At 38.7% G+C, this 17,540-nt stretch overlaps 1 protein-coding gene across 8 annotated transcripts in view; it reads left to right on the top strand.

The window, feature by feature from the left end:
- The window catches only part of syne1b (spectrin repeat containing, nuclear envelope 1b), a 367,683-nt gene that overhangs the window by 190,982 nt on the left and 159,161 nt on the right, over positions 1–17,540 (top strand). For all 8 annotated transcript variants that reach the window (XM_087289683.1, XM_087289682.1, XM_087289680.1 and 5 more), the window contains 8 exons: positions 890–1,216; positions 3,897–4,049; positions 4,122–4,289; positions 8,266–8,442; positions 9,668–9,814; positions 12,490–12,615; positions 12,704–12,880; positions 15,569–15,834. In XM_087289683.1, coding sequence (XP_087145809.1) covers positions 890–1,216; positions 3,897–4,049; positions 4,122–4,289; positions 8,266–8,442; positions 9,668–9,814; positions 12,490–12,615; positions 12,704–12,880; positions 15,569–15,834 — 1,541 coding nt within the window. The remainder of the gene's footprint in view (positions 1–889; positions 1,217–3,896; positions 4,050–4,121; positions 4,290–8,265; positions 8,443–9,667; positions 9,815–12,489; positions 12,616–12,703; positions 12,881–15,568; positions 15,835–17,540) is intronic.

Here is a 17,540-nt window from a genome sequence, read left to right as displayed (position 1 = left end):
AAAAAGTTTGAGAACCCCTGTTTTATAACATTACTTTTTTACTGTATTCTTGTACACAGCATAGCAGTCATTTTTTCAAATACATAAAAATCTCATCTCTTCAGAAATGGGAAGCATAGTTAGTGATGTATCCAGCGGTCACTGGGTGTTTCGGGTCTTTCAACATCAGACACACCTCGCCCAGGTGACCCACCTGAGGTTGATCAGACCCCAGCTTGTGTCCCAGTAGCCATCACCCACGGATCAGCCCTCTTTATCCACAGCCAACTTGTGGCTTTCTCTGTAGCTTCACAAACGGACTTAATATCCCTCTCCTTAGCTGCTACTGTTAGGCCTAGTTGGTTGAAGACTTTACAGAGTGAACACCCTGCAAGCCCTCCACAACCCACCTCTCTGGCTGACTGTGGGTCTTCCAGCCCTCTTCCCAGCACTTCTTTATTAGCTCCTGATACTTTGAGCGTTTCCTTTCGTTTGCCTTTTCCATCCGCTCTTCACAGGGCATTTTGAGTTCAAGCATGCCTATGTGTCAGCATAGTGGCAGATTCAAAACAGGATTAATGTTATCTCTGTGAAAAAACTGAAGTTGTCAAAAGAAGTGGCTCAGGAAATAATATAATCCTCTCAGTCGCTGACATTATCGTCAGCAGGTAAATCTATAATAGCGGATGTCTATGCTTGTCAGTGATGGCTGGAACTTTCCCACATAGGATGACAGGTACAAAGGGAGAATGCCAGTCAAAGTGTTTTTTTTTTTTATCAAGTGTGATTATAAAATATATAATGAATTAATTTTTAGCATCAGATGCTGGGTAGATTCACCGACTGTTGCAACACACAACAGTTTAAACCCTTTATAAAAGTGCATAAAAGGCCCTCTTTAATGTCTCAGGCTCTGCAGGGCGACATGGAGCTCGGTCACACTTTCCTTAAGACCATGCGTGAAAAGACGGACCGTGCCATGATGTTCCTGGAGGAGCCCGAGGCAGAGCAGCTGAAGGAGGAGGTGGACAGCAGACTCTCTCAGCTGGAGACACTGATCAGAGCTCTGCGATCCGAGATCAGCGCCACCGAGAAATCCATACAGCTCTCTAAAGACTTCCTGGACAAGTATAAGACTCAAACACAGTGGCTTTCAGAGACAAAATCACTGCTGGCGTCCCCTGTGGAGCCAAAGGCCGAACTCTACCAAAAGAAGGCTCAGTTGGCCAAATATAAGGTGAGTAATACACTGTTCTGATAAGAAATCAATTACTAAGGCCCAATCCCAATTCTAGTTTTGTACCCCTTCCTCTTAGCCCTTGAAACAGAGCGTGAAGGGGAAGGGCTTTAAAATTTACCCCTAAAAATGGGACAGCACTACAACACCTGCACACATCATCATATGTCATTGCGATCTCTTACTACATATGAGATTGAAGATTGAAGCTGTAGTTATTCCAGTTGCATTATTGTTTGGTATTTATCTTCAGGACATCACTTAAGGCGTATACTGTATTATGTTATCATGATGATCTAATGTGGCAATAAGATCAAACTGTACTGTGCATTACAGTGGCCATATTCATCTATGTAAACGCACCAAAAACAACATTAACATTATACCAGATTCTGTATAAAGGTCATTCCAGGTCACCAGACTTTTTTTACAGGGTATTTGAGTGTCATTGAGTGTCAGAATGTTGTGCGACTGCTGTACAGGAGTTGTTATAAGGGATTATAGATAGCAAAATTTAGCGTTTTTATTTTAGCGTTTTTTTTTTAAAGCATGACGGTAAAACATGAATGCGGTTATGAAAATATTATAACATATGCTTGTTTGTTGTAAAAATGCATAATAATGATAAAAAATACTAATTTGTGCATCTCCTGGCTTCCGTGTGCAGCCATGCTGCTGTTGTGGCTGGTGTATTCTGGGAAATTTTCTTACCCCTTGGTTTGGAGTGTGGTCCTGAAAAATCTCAGTTTCAAGGGCTATCTAGCCCTTCTCCTTAGCCCTACACCTTCACGCTAAAGAGAATTAGGAAACCCCAACCCATTCACACGTAAACGCGCAAATCAAGGGGTTAGGGGAAGGGCTAAGAGGTAGAATTGGGATTGGGCCTAAGTTACACTCAAGTAATTACTTTTGGTGCTTGTTCAAACTACTTATTTAATGAGTTGAACAAACAAAATTCTTCAGTTTTTTGAGGGACAACTTAATTGTTTTATGATAAATCCACTTAAATTAGTAAAAAAATTTACTTAATTGATTTAATTTAATCGGTTTGTTTTGGGACAACATGAGGGAATTGTGTGGAACCTACCATTTTTTACATTCATTCATTCATTTTCTTTTTGGTTTAGTCCCTATATTAATTTGGGGTCGCCACAGCGGAATGAACCGCCGACTCATCCAGAATATGTTTTATGCAGTGGATGCCCCTCTGGCCGCAACCCATCACTGGGAGACATCCAAACACACTCATTCATTCACACACATACACTACAGACAATTTAGCTTACCCATTTCACCTATAGTGCATGTCTTTGGACTTGTGGGGGAAACGGGTTATGGGGGTGGGTGGTGTTGTCGCGAGCGTACTAAAGAGCGGTGTTGTCGCGCGCTTTCTGATCAGGTGTGTTGTCGCGCGCCTACTGAAGGGCGGGACCGAGGGTGTGTTGCGCCGCGGGGGCGCTTTTGATAATTTAGGAAGGGCACTTTCTATCCAAGACTAAAAAGGGCATGTGCACTGCACAGGTTGAGCCCTATGTGTGCACGTGCCTGCTTCTTGCTATGAGGCGATTGAGCTAACCACTATGCCACCGTGCTGCCCCCTTTTTATATTGTACAAAGATAATTTTTTGTGTAAATTTAGTGGGTAAAGAATAATCAGAAACATCGTGCTAAATCAAACCTTTTCTATGGTCATCTTTGTTTAAGTGGTAATCAAACCATGACATTTTTTCAGACGCTATTAATAGCTAACACTATTAAAATCGCTTTTACTATTTGAAATGAATCTGCACTACAATGAAATATACAGTGAATATTAAACACAAAATCACACATGCACAAGACGCAAATAAAAATTTTAAATTAACAATTAATTTAAAACTGAAATAAAAGTGAATCAAATCTAAAAGTCATAAAAGCAAATTATAAAAATCTTAAAATTTTATATTTAAAGGAAAAAAAAACTGCAAACAAATAAATAATAAAATGTAAAAGGTATTTATAAATACTATAATAGCATTATCTGAATAATACTATTAATTTATAATGTCATAAATAATATTATAATATTATAATTATTATATAATAAATATAAAAGTATAATATTATACTTTTTCTGTCAATTCAGCCTCATTAATCCAAAACTACTTACAAATATTTTGGTTGTCTTGCTATGCTCAAAATTTCCCATTCAGTGAGAACAGAAATATTGCAGAAGATTTGCTGCATCATGCATTTAGGACACGGTTTAACTTGTGTAAATATGCAACTTTGTTTTGAAAAATGACATTTCTAAAGCTTAAAATATATCTCAGTGGTTTCCCCTGTCACCTCACAGCAAGAAGGTTGCAGGTTTGAGACCCAGCTGGGTAAGTTGGCGTTTCTGTGTGGAGTGTGCATGTTCTCCCCGTTTTGGCGTGGGTTTCCTCCTGGTGCTCCAGTTTCCCCCAAAAGTCCAAACACATGCGCTATAGGTGAATAAACTTAATTGGCAGTTGTATATGAGTGTGTGTGTGTAAATGTGAGAGTGTGTGGGTGTTTTCCAGTACTGGGTTGCGGCTGGAGTGCCATCGGCTGCGTAAAACACATGCCGGAATAGTTTGCGGTTCTTTCCGCTGTGGCGACCTCTAATAAATCAGAGACTAAGCTGACGGCAATACATGCTTTTTACATCTCCATCTAGACAATCCAGCAAACCATCCAGTCCCACGAGTCAGCCGTCAAATCAGTAATCGAGAAAGTAGATGCTCTTCTTGAAACCATCCGGGACCCGTCCATCAGCGAGAACATCGGCAAGCTGAAAACTGACTATCAAGACTTATGTGCTGATGCCAAGGTACTGACATATCAACACTACCTGTACTTGTTCTTTATGCATTATTGCTGGACTAATATCGTTCTGTTGTAGGTTCATGTTCAGAGTTTGACAGAGAGCGTGAGGGAGCATGAGGACTATAACAGTGAACTGCAGGAAGTAGAGAAATGGCTGTTACAGATGTCAGGCAGACTCGTCACCTCTGATTCAATGCAAAGTGGCAACCTGGAGATGGCCACACAACAGCTAGCCAGACACAAGGTTTGTGTTCTGTTATTATAGCAACTAAAATTCCCCTGGAGTGCCTTGAAATGTGCAACTTTGTTCACAGTGTGTTTTCATTTTAGCCTAATGTGTAGATTGGGGGTGGGACATGTCAAGTAGCTCCTCCCCTTTTAAAAAATAGCTAATAGTGTTTTGTTTATATCACATCTCTACCAGTCAGAGTCGTTCAGCTAAAGGGTATGAGACTCATGACAGCCACAGGGAATATTAAAAACACTTATAAGTGAACATGAACATTTTTAATATTAAATATTAGGTAACACTTTACAATAAGGTTCATTAGTTAATGCATTTACTAACATGAACTAATCATGAAGAACACTTGTACAGCATTTATTAATCATAATTGAACATTTACTAACGCATTATTAACATCCGAACTCATGCTTGTTAACATTAGTTAATGCACCATGAGTTAACATGAACTAACAATGAACTACTGTATTTTCATTAACTATTACTAACATGAATAAAAACTGTAGTAAATGTATTGTTCATTGTTTGTTCATGTTAGTAAACGCATTAATTAACATTAACTAATGAACCTTATTGTAAAGTGTGACCAAATATTATTAGTCTGCCAATATTATAAATGTTTTTTCTGCATTAAAACTCAGTATTGGGCGTATAATTGTAATGGGATTGGTAGGTTTTGTGCTCTGTGCAGATTTGCAGATGCTCTTTGCTATCAAGTCTCTAAGCTGAAGCAGTCTTCGTGTTTACGATGCAGCAGTTTGTTTGACATTAAATGAACAGTTCACCCAAAAATGAAAGTTACTCAAAAATGTACTCAGCCTCAAGCCATTCTCTTTGTATAAGAGTTTTTCTGTGAGATAAAAGATTTGTTTATGCAGAAACATGTTATGCATCTTCTATGTTGCATAATGATGTAAAGTAGTGGAGTTTTTTAAACTCATACACCACCAGCATTTTAATGCAGGTTTTATCAAGTGGATCAATGGGTTTTTTAATATTTTTATTATAAATTCAAATCACAGTTTTGGGGCAGCTGCCGAATGTGCGTTTTAAGGTCTTGGATGACCTCTGATTCTTTACGTAGGACACATTGCAGTGTCTTAAAAATCTTTAAAAAGTCTTCAAAAACTCAATTTTAGGCCTTGAAAGTCTTAAATTCACTGAATATTGTGTTATAAGTGGCCTTGAGACAAAGATCCATACAAGTCTATACTTAATTTTGCATTTTGAGTAATACAATTATTTTCATTTGGATTGTGAACATTATATAACAGTTTTTTAAAATTTTATTTCACTTAAAGATGGATACCAAAAGCTTCTCAATTATATGGAGATACATATTTTCAGTATTACTATTAAAAATCAAACATTATTGTGCTTTATATTTCTCAAATGTGGAAAAAGGGGATACTGTATGTCCTGTTAGTGTGAAATAAAAGTGTAACTCCAATTCATCATGTCACTTTAAACCACTAAAGATCTGGTTTCTTTATCTTAGATTTGATACAGTAACAGAAACCTCAGGTTAATATAAAGCATTTCTTATAAGTTTATTATTATTATTATTATGTAAACAGAACATATAGTATGAACAATGTACAATACATAGACATTCTTACAGTACAAACAATAACAATCAATTATTAACAATAAATAATAAATAAATCTTTATCATAATGGGCATAGTCTCTGGCGCGGCGCACCAGTGTATACTACTTCAAACTGTTCTTGTGCTCTGCCATCTCACAATATAAATAAATATATAAACAAATAAACTCTGGTTTCTGTGGTTTACAAAAGACTGGCAGGAAATATGCATTGGTGCAGCAGTTTATTATACATGGTATGTGTTTTTTTTTCTTGATAGGTTAACTGTTTATGTACTGTTTAGCATTCCTCAGTGCATTCAGAGAGAGAGAGAGAGAGAGAGAGATAGAGAGAGAGAGAGATCACGTCACATATACGTCACTTCCACTCACGATCACTTCACGTCACTTCCACTCGCCTCTTTTGGAGGATTTTTCCCTGATTTTTGTTTTCCTCTTTCATTCAAATAAGGTTTCCCAGCATCCCTCATAGCCTTACTCTGTCCTTTCTTTTGTCATGTCGGCTCTCCTTTTTTGCAGAGGTTTTACCTTTAAATGTCTGAAGCGGACATGACAGCAAGCGGCATCTCTATTCTTCTTAGTGGACATAAAAGTCTTTTTTTTTTCCCCGCGTGACGCTATTTTAATGTTTAAAATGCAGACTCTTGGTGGTGTGAAAATATCCCCAAACCGTTTCCCCAAAAAGTTCACACATACAAGTTATGTCACATGGTTATCTCATTTTTTATTTTTGGACTTAAAGTATACGATTATTCGTCACAAGCACTCATATGTGTTTAATCATTTTGCGCAAATTATGCCGACACCTATCCAATCACCAATTCTACACCTCAGTTAAACTTTGATTATATTTATTTACTTTATTTAACAATATATTTAAATTATCTTCCTTACAATAATATTTATCTAAAGGTTCTCTATGTATTTATAGTTTCCTGTTGCCCTGGAAGGCCTGTGGTGCATACATTTAGGTTGTTACAGTTTTTAAAACTTGTGCATTTGTTTTTTTGTTGTTGTTGTTATTAAAAGTTGTGTATGTATATGACTAGAGTTTGCTTGATTTGACACATTAATTTTTAAAATGTGGCAAAGAAATGGCTAATTTAGAAACTAGATTTTTTTTTTTTGATGAGGGAAATATAAATCTTTTCTGCTGACCCAACTGGCTCCTTAGAAAAAATCCTTTTAGAGTTTAAAATTTGTAAATATTTTACTTTATAAATTACAAATTAAAAAATATAAAATGTAAAATTACTCTGAATGTGTATGTCTGACAGATTATGTAGGCATTTTATTTTTGGGTGGACTATTCCTTTAAAGCAGGGGTGTCAAACTCAATTCCTGGAGGGCCGAAGCCCTGCACAGTTTAGTTCCAACCCTGCTCCAACACACTTATCTGTAGGTTTCAAACAAGCCTGAAGGAGGAGAATTAGTTTGATCAGGTGTGTTTAATTAGGGTTGGAACTAAACTGTGCAGAGCTGCGGCCCTTTTGGGACTGAGTTTGACACTTGTGCTTTAAAGCATAATTTTGATTAGGCATATTTACATACTCTGAATTGTTTATCCCCTATATATTGTTCCCATATTTGCCGTTCATCATATAAAAAAGTGTGTTGATGTGTAACAGACTTCATTGTGGATGCATTGTTGCCTGGTTCCTTACTGTGTTTGTGTGTGCGATGCATTTTCCCCCTCAGGCTTGCCGTAGACAGGTAAGTGTACATGTACAATGTGCTTTTCAGCATCCCAGCTTTTTAAAGTTCATCCCTGCAAAGTTACAAATAATAAACGTGGTGGAGAACAGATCAAGACTCTGTCGGCCATCGTTTATTATTTTCTAGAAAACAAATGCAATAGTTTAGGCAAACCCTGTATGAATGCTGTATGACAACCTGCAAGTGTTGAATGCATATATCTACTAAATCAGAATTATGTCTTTGTTTTTGAACACACTAGCTTATAGATAAACTTAAAGGGATATTTCACCCATCATTTACACATCCTTTCACTTGGTCAGAATTCACAACATGTGAGTTTTGTTCTTCTGTTGAACACTAGAGAAGATACTTTGATTAATGCTAGTAGCTGGCTCTCATTTACTTTCACAGTAATGTTTTTCTACAATGGAAGTTGATGGGAAACCAGCATTCTTCAAAATATCTTCTTTTGTGTTTAGCCGAAGAAAGAAATTCAGGTTTAAAACCACGTGAGGGAGAGTAAATGATTAGATAATTACATTTTTGGGGTGAACTATCCCTTTAAAGACTATACTAACAACCTAAAGACTTTTATTTTGGTTTCAGGATGAATGTCTCTAGTTACAGCGTCCAGATATTTTTTTAAAAACATGATTTGATCTTCTTCTCAGGCAATAATGGAGGAGATTGCTGGATTTGAGGAACGTTTGAGCAGTCTGAAGGACAAAGGTGACCGTCTCGTCAGTGGCTGCACAGAGCAAGTCCAGGCCAAGATCAGTCAGCAGATCCAGGCCCACCAGCAGGGAACCAGAGACAGTTATTCAGCTATCTGCAGCACAGCGCAGCGTGTAAGCACTCTTGCTTATAAACATCTCATGGATTCTTTTAACATTTTCTTAATAACGGATGTTGGGATAGTTGGGTAAAGTAAGGGCCGGGGCACATAAAGCCAATGGTCAGCTGTCGGGCTTCATCAATCAGTGTTGGTTCGGCTAGTTGGTTTCGTAAGGAATGGTATTTTGACTACAGCGGTTCAAACTGTAGTTCTGCCGAATGAAAAAGAAATCAGTATCATGGCGAGCACTGTACATTTCTAGTCAAACCATTCTTCTGCAATCTTAAACTCTTAAAGGGAATGGGAGATGAGACTCTGATTGGTTTATTGTCAAAACTCACCTGTAAATCATTAGGAGAATAAGCTCAACCCTGTTAGACCATGCGCCACTGCGCAAAGCGGATTTTTCTGTCCTTAAAATAGTGAAAGTGGATTCAGACACCCACTTAATGTTTTTGCACCCTGCACTTTGAACTTTGCACATGGATCTTCAAAATAGAGCCCATAGAGTCCCAAAGTGTAGGTTAAAACGATATAAGAATTCCTTTGTACCAGTATCAGGGGGTTTATTTTGATTTATTTTATTGTGTTATTAATATTTTTTCTCTAACTGCAGCAGCATGGTGTTCAAAACAAATTTGCTTTCAAGAGCTATAAAGTATACTACTACTACTAATCTTATCAACGCCTTTCAGAAAAAGTAAAAAGAAATGCATGAGAAGGCAAGAACAAAGAGAGTACAGAGTCAAAAGTATTGTCCTGCCAATAGACGCTGCGTTACAAACACCTCACATAAGACTTAGCTGTTGTTTTTGTAATTTGATGCGATATGATATAATATAAAATGTAGCTTTATAGATGTACATACGCTTTTAAAAAATCTAATATTAAAAACTTTATTGTTGTATTATTTAATATATATATGTATATTTTTCTTTCAAAGTGTATTACATTATTTTGAGTTTATATATTATTCTTGTTTTATTTTGTTATTATTTATTCATTTTTGCTAAACTGTAAATTTGAAACCTTTGTCAATTTGTATGACAATGTTTAAAATAAAAATAGTTGTTAAAAAAAAAACTTAAGCGGATTTAAGAAGCTGATGATCGTTAAATACATGATCACCGTCTTGTGAAAACGGTCCGCTATCAGTAATCGCATCTCATTTATTTCATCGTCTAATGTTTACCCTTTGTCACATAATCCAGAGTAATGTTTGCCCTTTGTCTCTTCAGGTGTATCAGAGTCTGGACCGTGAGCTCCAGAAGCACGTCAGCCATCAGGACACCCTCCAGCAGTGTCAGACATGGCTCTCCACTGTTAAAGAGGAGATTCAGATGCAGCCGCAAACTCCCTATGGTCTGCAGGAGGCTCTGAAACAGGTAAATGTCAAAGTTCAGACGGATAAAACATTATCTGTCAGACCCGTCGAGAGCCACTCCTGCCAAATTGTAGCATTTCCTTTAAAGTTCGCATGAACTGGAAGCTGCAACCGTTTTTTTTTTTATTGTGATGCAATAGATAAACGGAATATTACATGAGAAAACAGTGGGTGTGGCTTGTTTTATTTCTACTTAGAGCTGATTGGATGTAGTAAAGTAGGCATTTCATTCATAAAGATAGGGAAAAGGGTTTGGGGAGAGTTATTAAAACCGACTCCTCCCCCTCACCATTTCAGTTTGTTGTCAAAACTGACAGTTAGAGGGGCGTGGCTAAGTGTGTTAGCTCCGCCCAATACCTCAGACAGACCTAATTTGAGAATTGAACTAAAAACAAACAGAAAGTGCATTTTCAAATTTTAGTTAAAGATTATGAGGGCAAACTTTTTTTGACATGACATGCACAGATGTTCACCAAAAAATTGATTTCTGGTGGACGTCAAAACTAAATTAGTCCAGATGCACTTTCTGACAGTATTTATTCTGAGAGTATTCAACAATCTCTTTGGGTTTAGTTAAAGTATTTCACAGGGTTATCGCCTATAACATTTAAATTATTTTTGTTTAATTCAAAATCAATTAAGTGTGTTTTTAAAGGTCCAGTGAAGTTATTTGAAAATGTGCATTTTTGTTCGATGTGTGACATAATTTGAACTGAAACATGAAGACAGAGTGGAAAAGAATAGCCCCTCCCCTTTTAAAAAAAAACTAAGAAAGAAAGCACCCTTAGTTTTCCTTCTTGGTGCGGTTTGTTTGGGCAGGTGGAATGTACAGCAATCGCACTTAAGTGCGCACCAAAAGGAGTCCAAAAAAGACCTACCTGAAGAGGTGGTCTCGGTACGTTTTCAAACGAACCCTGGAGCGATTCGTTTGTGGTGGGAATATGATCCGAACTAAAATAGACCCCACCGCAAAAGGTACTGCGCCTTTTTGGACTAATCCAGCTTTATGTGGAGGAAAAATATTCGTTGACAGTACTTTACCAACAGAGCGAGAGAGGGGAAAACATTACATGATAGATCGTTGTTAATATTTCCAGAATTTAGCTAAATTAATTCATGCCTTCTTCTGAAGTGGCTTGCAATGTCCCTTCGCTGTTTGCAATGCATTAAAACATTGTTTTCCAACTGCAGCCGCACTTCATTCTCGAAATGTAGTTTGTCTAAAGCAGGGGTCTCAAACTCAATTTACCTGGGGGCCGCAGGAGGCAAAGTCTGGGTGAGGCTGGGCCGCATAAGGGATTTCACAAAAAAAAAGTCCTCAAATGTCATTATTAACAGTTTTAATTATTTCTTCTGAACATGAAGTGTCCTGAACAGTAATAGAACATTGAGTGAAGATTATGAACAGTTATTCTGAACATGACATCTTTTGCCTACTCCTTACTGCCAGAGACTTGACAGCGCTTCTTCTCACAAATGTGAACCACATTTGGCTTTAGAGCGGAAGCAGTTGAGACACTCAGTATGGCTTGAAGATGATCATCATTAAGTCTAGACCTGTACTTTGACTTATTGAAGTCCTAGGGAAAAAAGTGGGGGAACTCACTCAAAACTTCCATTCCCTCACGTAAAAAAAAGGCGTATATATGTATAAATAAAACACCCCCACCCCACTCCAGTCACATCAGTCTGTACCAGTTTGTATCTACCTATGATATATATAATGCAGGCTGTAGCTAAGTGGCAGGCAGGGGCGGGAACAGCTTACCTTGGTTCTGGCCGGCGCGAGTTAACATTTCCCGCCCGTCACAGCGTCTAACAAAGGGGCGGGGTACGTGAAGACGTCACCGGCATCCCCACCCCTTTGTTTACATGGCGGGCGGGGAATGCCAGTGACCGCTGTGTACGGATAGAATCAGCGGAGCGGGGAGCGCTCTCTCTCCCCGCTCCGCTGATTCTGTCAGTGTACAGCGGTCGGCGCGGGCCACAAAATATTGCACTGAGGGCCGCAAATGGCCCGCGGGCCGCGAGTTTGAGACCCCTGGTGTAAAGTGATGTATACAAACTATATAGTATACTATGAGCAGGGATACAATCAGCCAGCGCAGTCGTCCCTTCATAGTCAAAAGCGACATTTTGTGTCTGCCGGTTTGTTTACTTGCGGGAGTTTCATTGGCTATTTCCCGCATCTCACGAGCTCAGGGCTCTCTCCCGGGACAGCATGCCAAACGCGCTTTATAATCAATCTTCAGCTAGGGGGCGAACTCTTGAATATGTAATAAGTGGCTGAAATAACCACGAATGTCAGGGCATGTCAAAACATCTTAGGAGCCCCAATCACCTCAGACCCCAGAGGGTTAGTTGGGCAAGTTCTTGTATAGACCATTTAAATGTGGTGATGAACATGAACATTTTCTGCTTGTTATTAAACTATTTCATAGCTGTAACAAGAGGCAATCATAACTTAATGTTAAAAAGTGACCTTAGTCGACGCCAATAGCCTAGTGGTTGGTGCGTCAACGCATAGCACTGAGGTGCTTGATTTAATCATAATTTGGGAAATATTTGAAAAAGAAAACAAATTCACAGGAGGGTGAATAATTTTTGTAATTAAACATTTGTTTTTCCATTTGTTCGTAATTATATTTATTTACATTTTAACGCTTTACTCCACAGGTGAAACACTTCAGGGCCCTACAGGAGCAGGCCAGCACGTACCTAGATCTGGTTTGTTCAGTGTGTGATTTATCTGATGAGTCTGTGAGAGCCACAGCTGCCAAAATACAGCAGACCAAAACAATGGTGAGTTTGATGACTCAGGCTAATAGTGATTACTGCTTCGGGATGTAAAAACGTAATAATAATGTGAGTAATATTGTCAATTCTACAGATTGAGGAGAGGATGAGCACTTCTCAAGAGCTGTCAGATAGCTGGAGGGAGATCAAAGAGCAAAAGCAGGAACTCTCGACACTCTTTCAGGACATGGAGCAGCAGCTGCAAAGTCTCTCCAGAAGACCCGCTGAGCTGGAGACCAAGATTGCTCAAAACATGCTTGATCAAGCCAGGGTAAATAGAAGTCTTTTATTGGATGTAGAACTATGTATTATGTCTGAATACGCTATCATGGTGGCTTGAGAAAGCCAACATACTGTTTTGCTAAACTTCTTCTTCTTCTTCTTTTTCTTCTGAGACTAATTTCTATAAGCATCTCCTCCTAGACCGTTCATACTACAACCACCAAACTAACACTGATCCTCCAAACTGCTCTGACTCAGTTTGCTATATCTTTTCCAACTGATCCAACTTAGGGTTTACCAAAACTGACCCAGACAATTTGGAAAAGTCCTATTGACTTAACATTGGACCAAACTTTGTGACCTCTTAACCTTGTGCCAGACTTTCTGTCATACAGACTTAGGGGTTGTTTTTTAAATACAAGTACGCAAAGTTCGGACTTGCGTCCTTGGAAGTTGAGACTTGCCAAGTTCAGACTTGGAAGAACAAACTCCTGAGGACACACGTCGGGTACTTTTTCAAATGCAACAGCAGTGTACTTTATAACGTCATTTACCTCACCATGGATTCATCAGTTTTACTGTACATTAGCAATAAAATTATTTAATTATAAAAAACACGACCCTGTAATTAATTTTATATTAATATTATAAATCTACATTTTTGATTTAAGAAAATGTAAACACAAATCCATATAAATGTGAAGTAAAATTAGTTATTTTACAGACATGTGTCTTTGATTATCAGATTTAATAAACTACAATGGTAATTATACAAGTATATACATGATAAGAAATAAGGATTACGTCAAACAATTTAGTAAACAAATACAAACAGCGTACAACAATTACAAAAGGTAACAAAGTAATACTGCCAAAATAATACACCTGAGAACAAATAATAGATTTAAAAGACCAAAAACTGTCTGTTAGATATTCACAAGATGAATTAAATATCATGTTTTAACTACAATGGAGTGATGAGATCCAGCGGTACATTCGAGATGGAACTTTATCTGTACTTGGTAAAATGTGAACTTTGATTTGGAACAGTACTTTGGTGACAGTTGATGACGTTTCACAAGGACACAAGAATGCAAGTACAGACAAGAACTCATATTGAGAAACAGCCTGGGTTACTCTCATTTACCTCAGACTACCGCTCTCCCAATCACTGATGACCTTTCAACTTACTTGCCACACCCTAGCAACCATTTACGGCACCTTAGCAACTATCCCATAGACTTCCATTGTAAAAATCTGCCATTGACTTTACACTAGACATACTAGCAACATGCTAATTCATACTATAAACACACTAGCAACATGCTAATTCATACTAAATTCATGCTAGTTTATTCTAGAAACATGCTAGTGACATGCTAATTCATACTAGAACCATGCTAATTTATGCTATCAACTGCCTAGCAATACCTTAGCAACCACTCAGAACACCTTAGTAACCACCTAGAACACCCTAGCAACTGCCTAGCAACCACTCAGAACACCTTAGCAATGGTCTAACAACACCTTAGCAACCACCTAAAACACCCTAGCAACCGCCTAACAACGCCTTAGTAACCACTCAGAACACCTTACCAGCGCCTTAGCAACCACCTAGCAACACCTTAGAAACCACCCAGAAGACCTTAGCAAACCTTGCAACCTAGCAAACCCTGCACCTAGCAACACCTTAGAAACCACCCAGAAGACCTTAGCAAACACCTAGCAACACCTTAGCAACCACTCAAAACACCTTAGCAATCACCTAGCAACATCTCAGCAAACGCCTTAGCAACCACTCAGAACACCCTAGCAATCACCTAGCAACATCTCAGCAACCACCTAGCAATGCCTTAGCAACCACTCAGAACACCATAGCAACTGCCTAGCAACCATCAGAACACAATAGCAACCGCCTTGCAACATCTTCGCAACCTTCTAGCAATGCCTTAGCAACTGCTTAGCAATCACTTTGCAAACACTCAGAACACCCTAGCAACCACCTAGCAACACCTTTGCAACGACCTAGCAACCACTCACAACACCCTAGCAATCGTCTAGCAACATCTTAGCAACAACCTAGAGCACCTTAGCAACACCTTAGCAAACACTCAGAACACCCTAACAACCATCTAGCAACACTTTAGCAACCACCTAAAACACCCTAGTAATGCCTTAGCAACCCCTCAAAACAACCTAGCAACTGCCTAGCAATGCCTTAGCAACCACTCAGTGGTCGACCTAGTAACCACTCAGAATACCCTAGCAACCACCTAGCAACATCTTAACAACTACCTAGTACACATTAGCAACTGCCTAGCAACGCTCTTGCAAACACTCAGAACACCCTAGCAACCGCTGAGCAACACCTTAGCAATCAGTCAGAATATCATAGCAACACTTAGCAACCACTCAGAACACCCTAGCAACCACCTAGCAAAAAACATGCCAATCCATACTAGAAACCTGCTAACCTAACCTCTATGTAGTTATCTCTCTATACCAACTGCTTCAAACTTCTTAAAAAATACTTTCTCAAGCCACCATAAAGTTTGTCTACGAACTTTACTTCTCTAGTTACATGCTGATAATAGATTATGATAACTGATCTTTTTATTTTTAGAACAATTTGTTGTGACCCGAGAGGTTTATTTTTAACATAAGAGAATCATTTTCATGTCTCATGCTGTTTCTCTTTTTATGATTGGCTCATCCTCTGTGCATTTGTTGCCTGTAGGAGTTTGGCCAACAGCTTCAAAACAGACAAAGCACTCTGACCAAGATGACAGAGCTTGTGAGTAAACTGACAGAAGGCAAGGAGTCTCCTGAGCATACAGAGATCGGCCGACTGAGTCACGCATGGCTGGAACTGTGTCATCAGGCCAACAAACTCCAAACACAAAGAGAAGAAGATCTGCAGAGGACTAAAGAGTATCACGACTGCATCAGTGCCATGGAAGCCCTCTTTGAACAGGTGTCAAAGGAATGGGACAACCTGGCCAGGTAGACCTATTTTGCAGGATTTAGTGTAACTGTGATCTTATGTCAGTCTTATTTAATGACATATTGTAAGTGTAAATTAAGTTCAGCCCATTCAGTTACACCTTTTTTTTCCAGATTTTAACATGATTTGCTTGATGTAGAGTGTCTTAGGGATTCGTAAACGACAAATGGGTGTCAGATTCAAGGTTCATTTCTTTTCATGTAGTGCACAACATAAGGCATGAACACTGAAGCCAATGCAGAAACTCTAGCGCGTTTAATTTTTTCCTGTTATCCACAATGGGTTTTGTCACGTAAAAGCACAGAATATCTTACGCACAAAGCTTTTAAAATGCAGAAAGAGCAATAACTGTGCTGCTAGGTGTACAAGAAATTGCCTGTATAAGGTGTCGTCGAGGTACTACTATGGCAGAATAGAAATATTATGATGTTGATTGATAGCCGAGTTACCTGCTGGTCAGTAAGAATTGGAATTAGCATATAAAATAGCAAATCACTCAATTCGGCATTGGAAATGTTATAAGAATGTATCTGTGAATGGAACTGGCTGTCTACTTAGTAGTGATGGGAAGTTCGGATCATTTTACTGACTCGGATCTTTGAGTCTCTTTCATCAAGATGAACAAATCTTTTTTCGAGTCATTTCGTTCATTTGGTTCAACTTGCCAAAATATTATTAAAATGTTACGAATTGCTTCCAAACACATCTACAACTAGCCCAAAAGGTTGATTGCATGACAAATAAGTCTTAAATAGAATATAAGAAGGAGAAAATAATAATTCAATGTTTACCTGCTCTTTTGTCTATGAAGGCATTGTTGTCTCTTTGCTTAGCTCACCTCTTCATGTCTTCAAATGTCAGGGGTTCATTCACGTTACACTGACAGTCACATATAATCTTAACCAAAGTACACAGTCTGAGTCGATAGGAGCCATGATCGTTCGTTCATCACGTGACAGAATGACTCAAACCCGAGGACTCGAGAGATGAACGGTTCAATTCTTTTTCCGGCTCTAAACGCGTATGATTGGCCCGTGATGAACGAATGACTCAGACCCGATAGAGGACTCGAGAGATGAACGGATCAAAACTTTTTCCGGCTCTAAACGCATATGATTGGCCCGTGATGAACGAATGACTCAGACCCGATAGAGGGCTTGAGAGATGAATGGATCAAAACTTTTTCCGGCTCTAAACGCATATGATTGGCCCGTGATGAATGAATGACTCTGACCCGATAGAGGACTCGAGAGGTGAGCGGATCAATTCTTTTTCCGGCTCTAAATGCATATGATTGGCTTCTGCCATTGTGATGACTTGAAATTAATGATACTACCTGCACAAATGTGCGCACTTTCGGATGAACGAATCACTCCCTGAGAGGACTCGTAGTTCCAAAATGAACAAATCGATCATGAACGACCCATCACTACTACTTAGTGTCATTGGGAATCCGCTTCTGTAGCTCCAAAGGCGCCTCTTACTAGCACAGAATGAATCTACTTATCTAGCACTTTGTTCTGAAAACACACACACAAGATACATGGGTGAAACTCACACCAGTGGGACACAATTGATTGAGATTTTTAATTTTTTAGGTTTCTTGATGACAGAATACACATTGTAGATGTCACCTGATGATTGCTCGCAAAACAACTTTTAGTCTGACGTATTTGGTACCCAACACACATCAAGATTTAATCTG

The sequence above is a fragment of the Danio rerio genome, chromosome 17 (genome assembly GCF_052040795.2).
Source record: "Danio rerio strain M-AB ecotype USA chromosome 17, GRCz13ab, whole genome shotgun sequence".
In the NCBI taxonomy this organism is placed as follows: domain Eukaryota; kingdom Metazoa; phylum Chordata; class Actinopteri; order Cypriniformes; family Danionidae; genus Danio; species Danio rerio.
The sequence above is the reverse complement of the archived record's forward strand: the minus strand, read 5'-3'. Positions and strand labels throughout refer to the sequence as shown.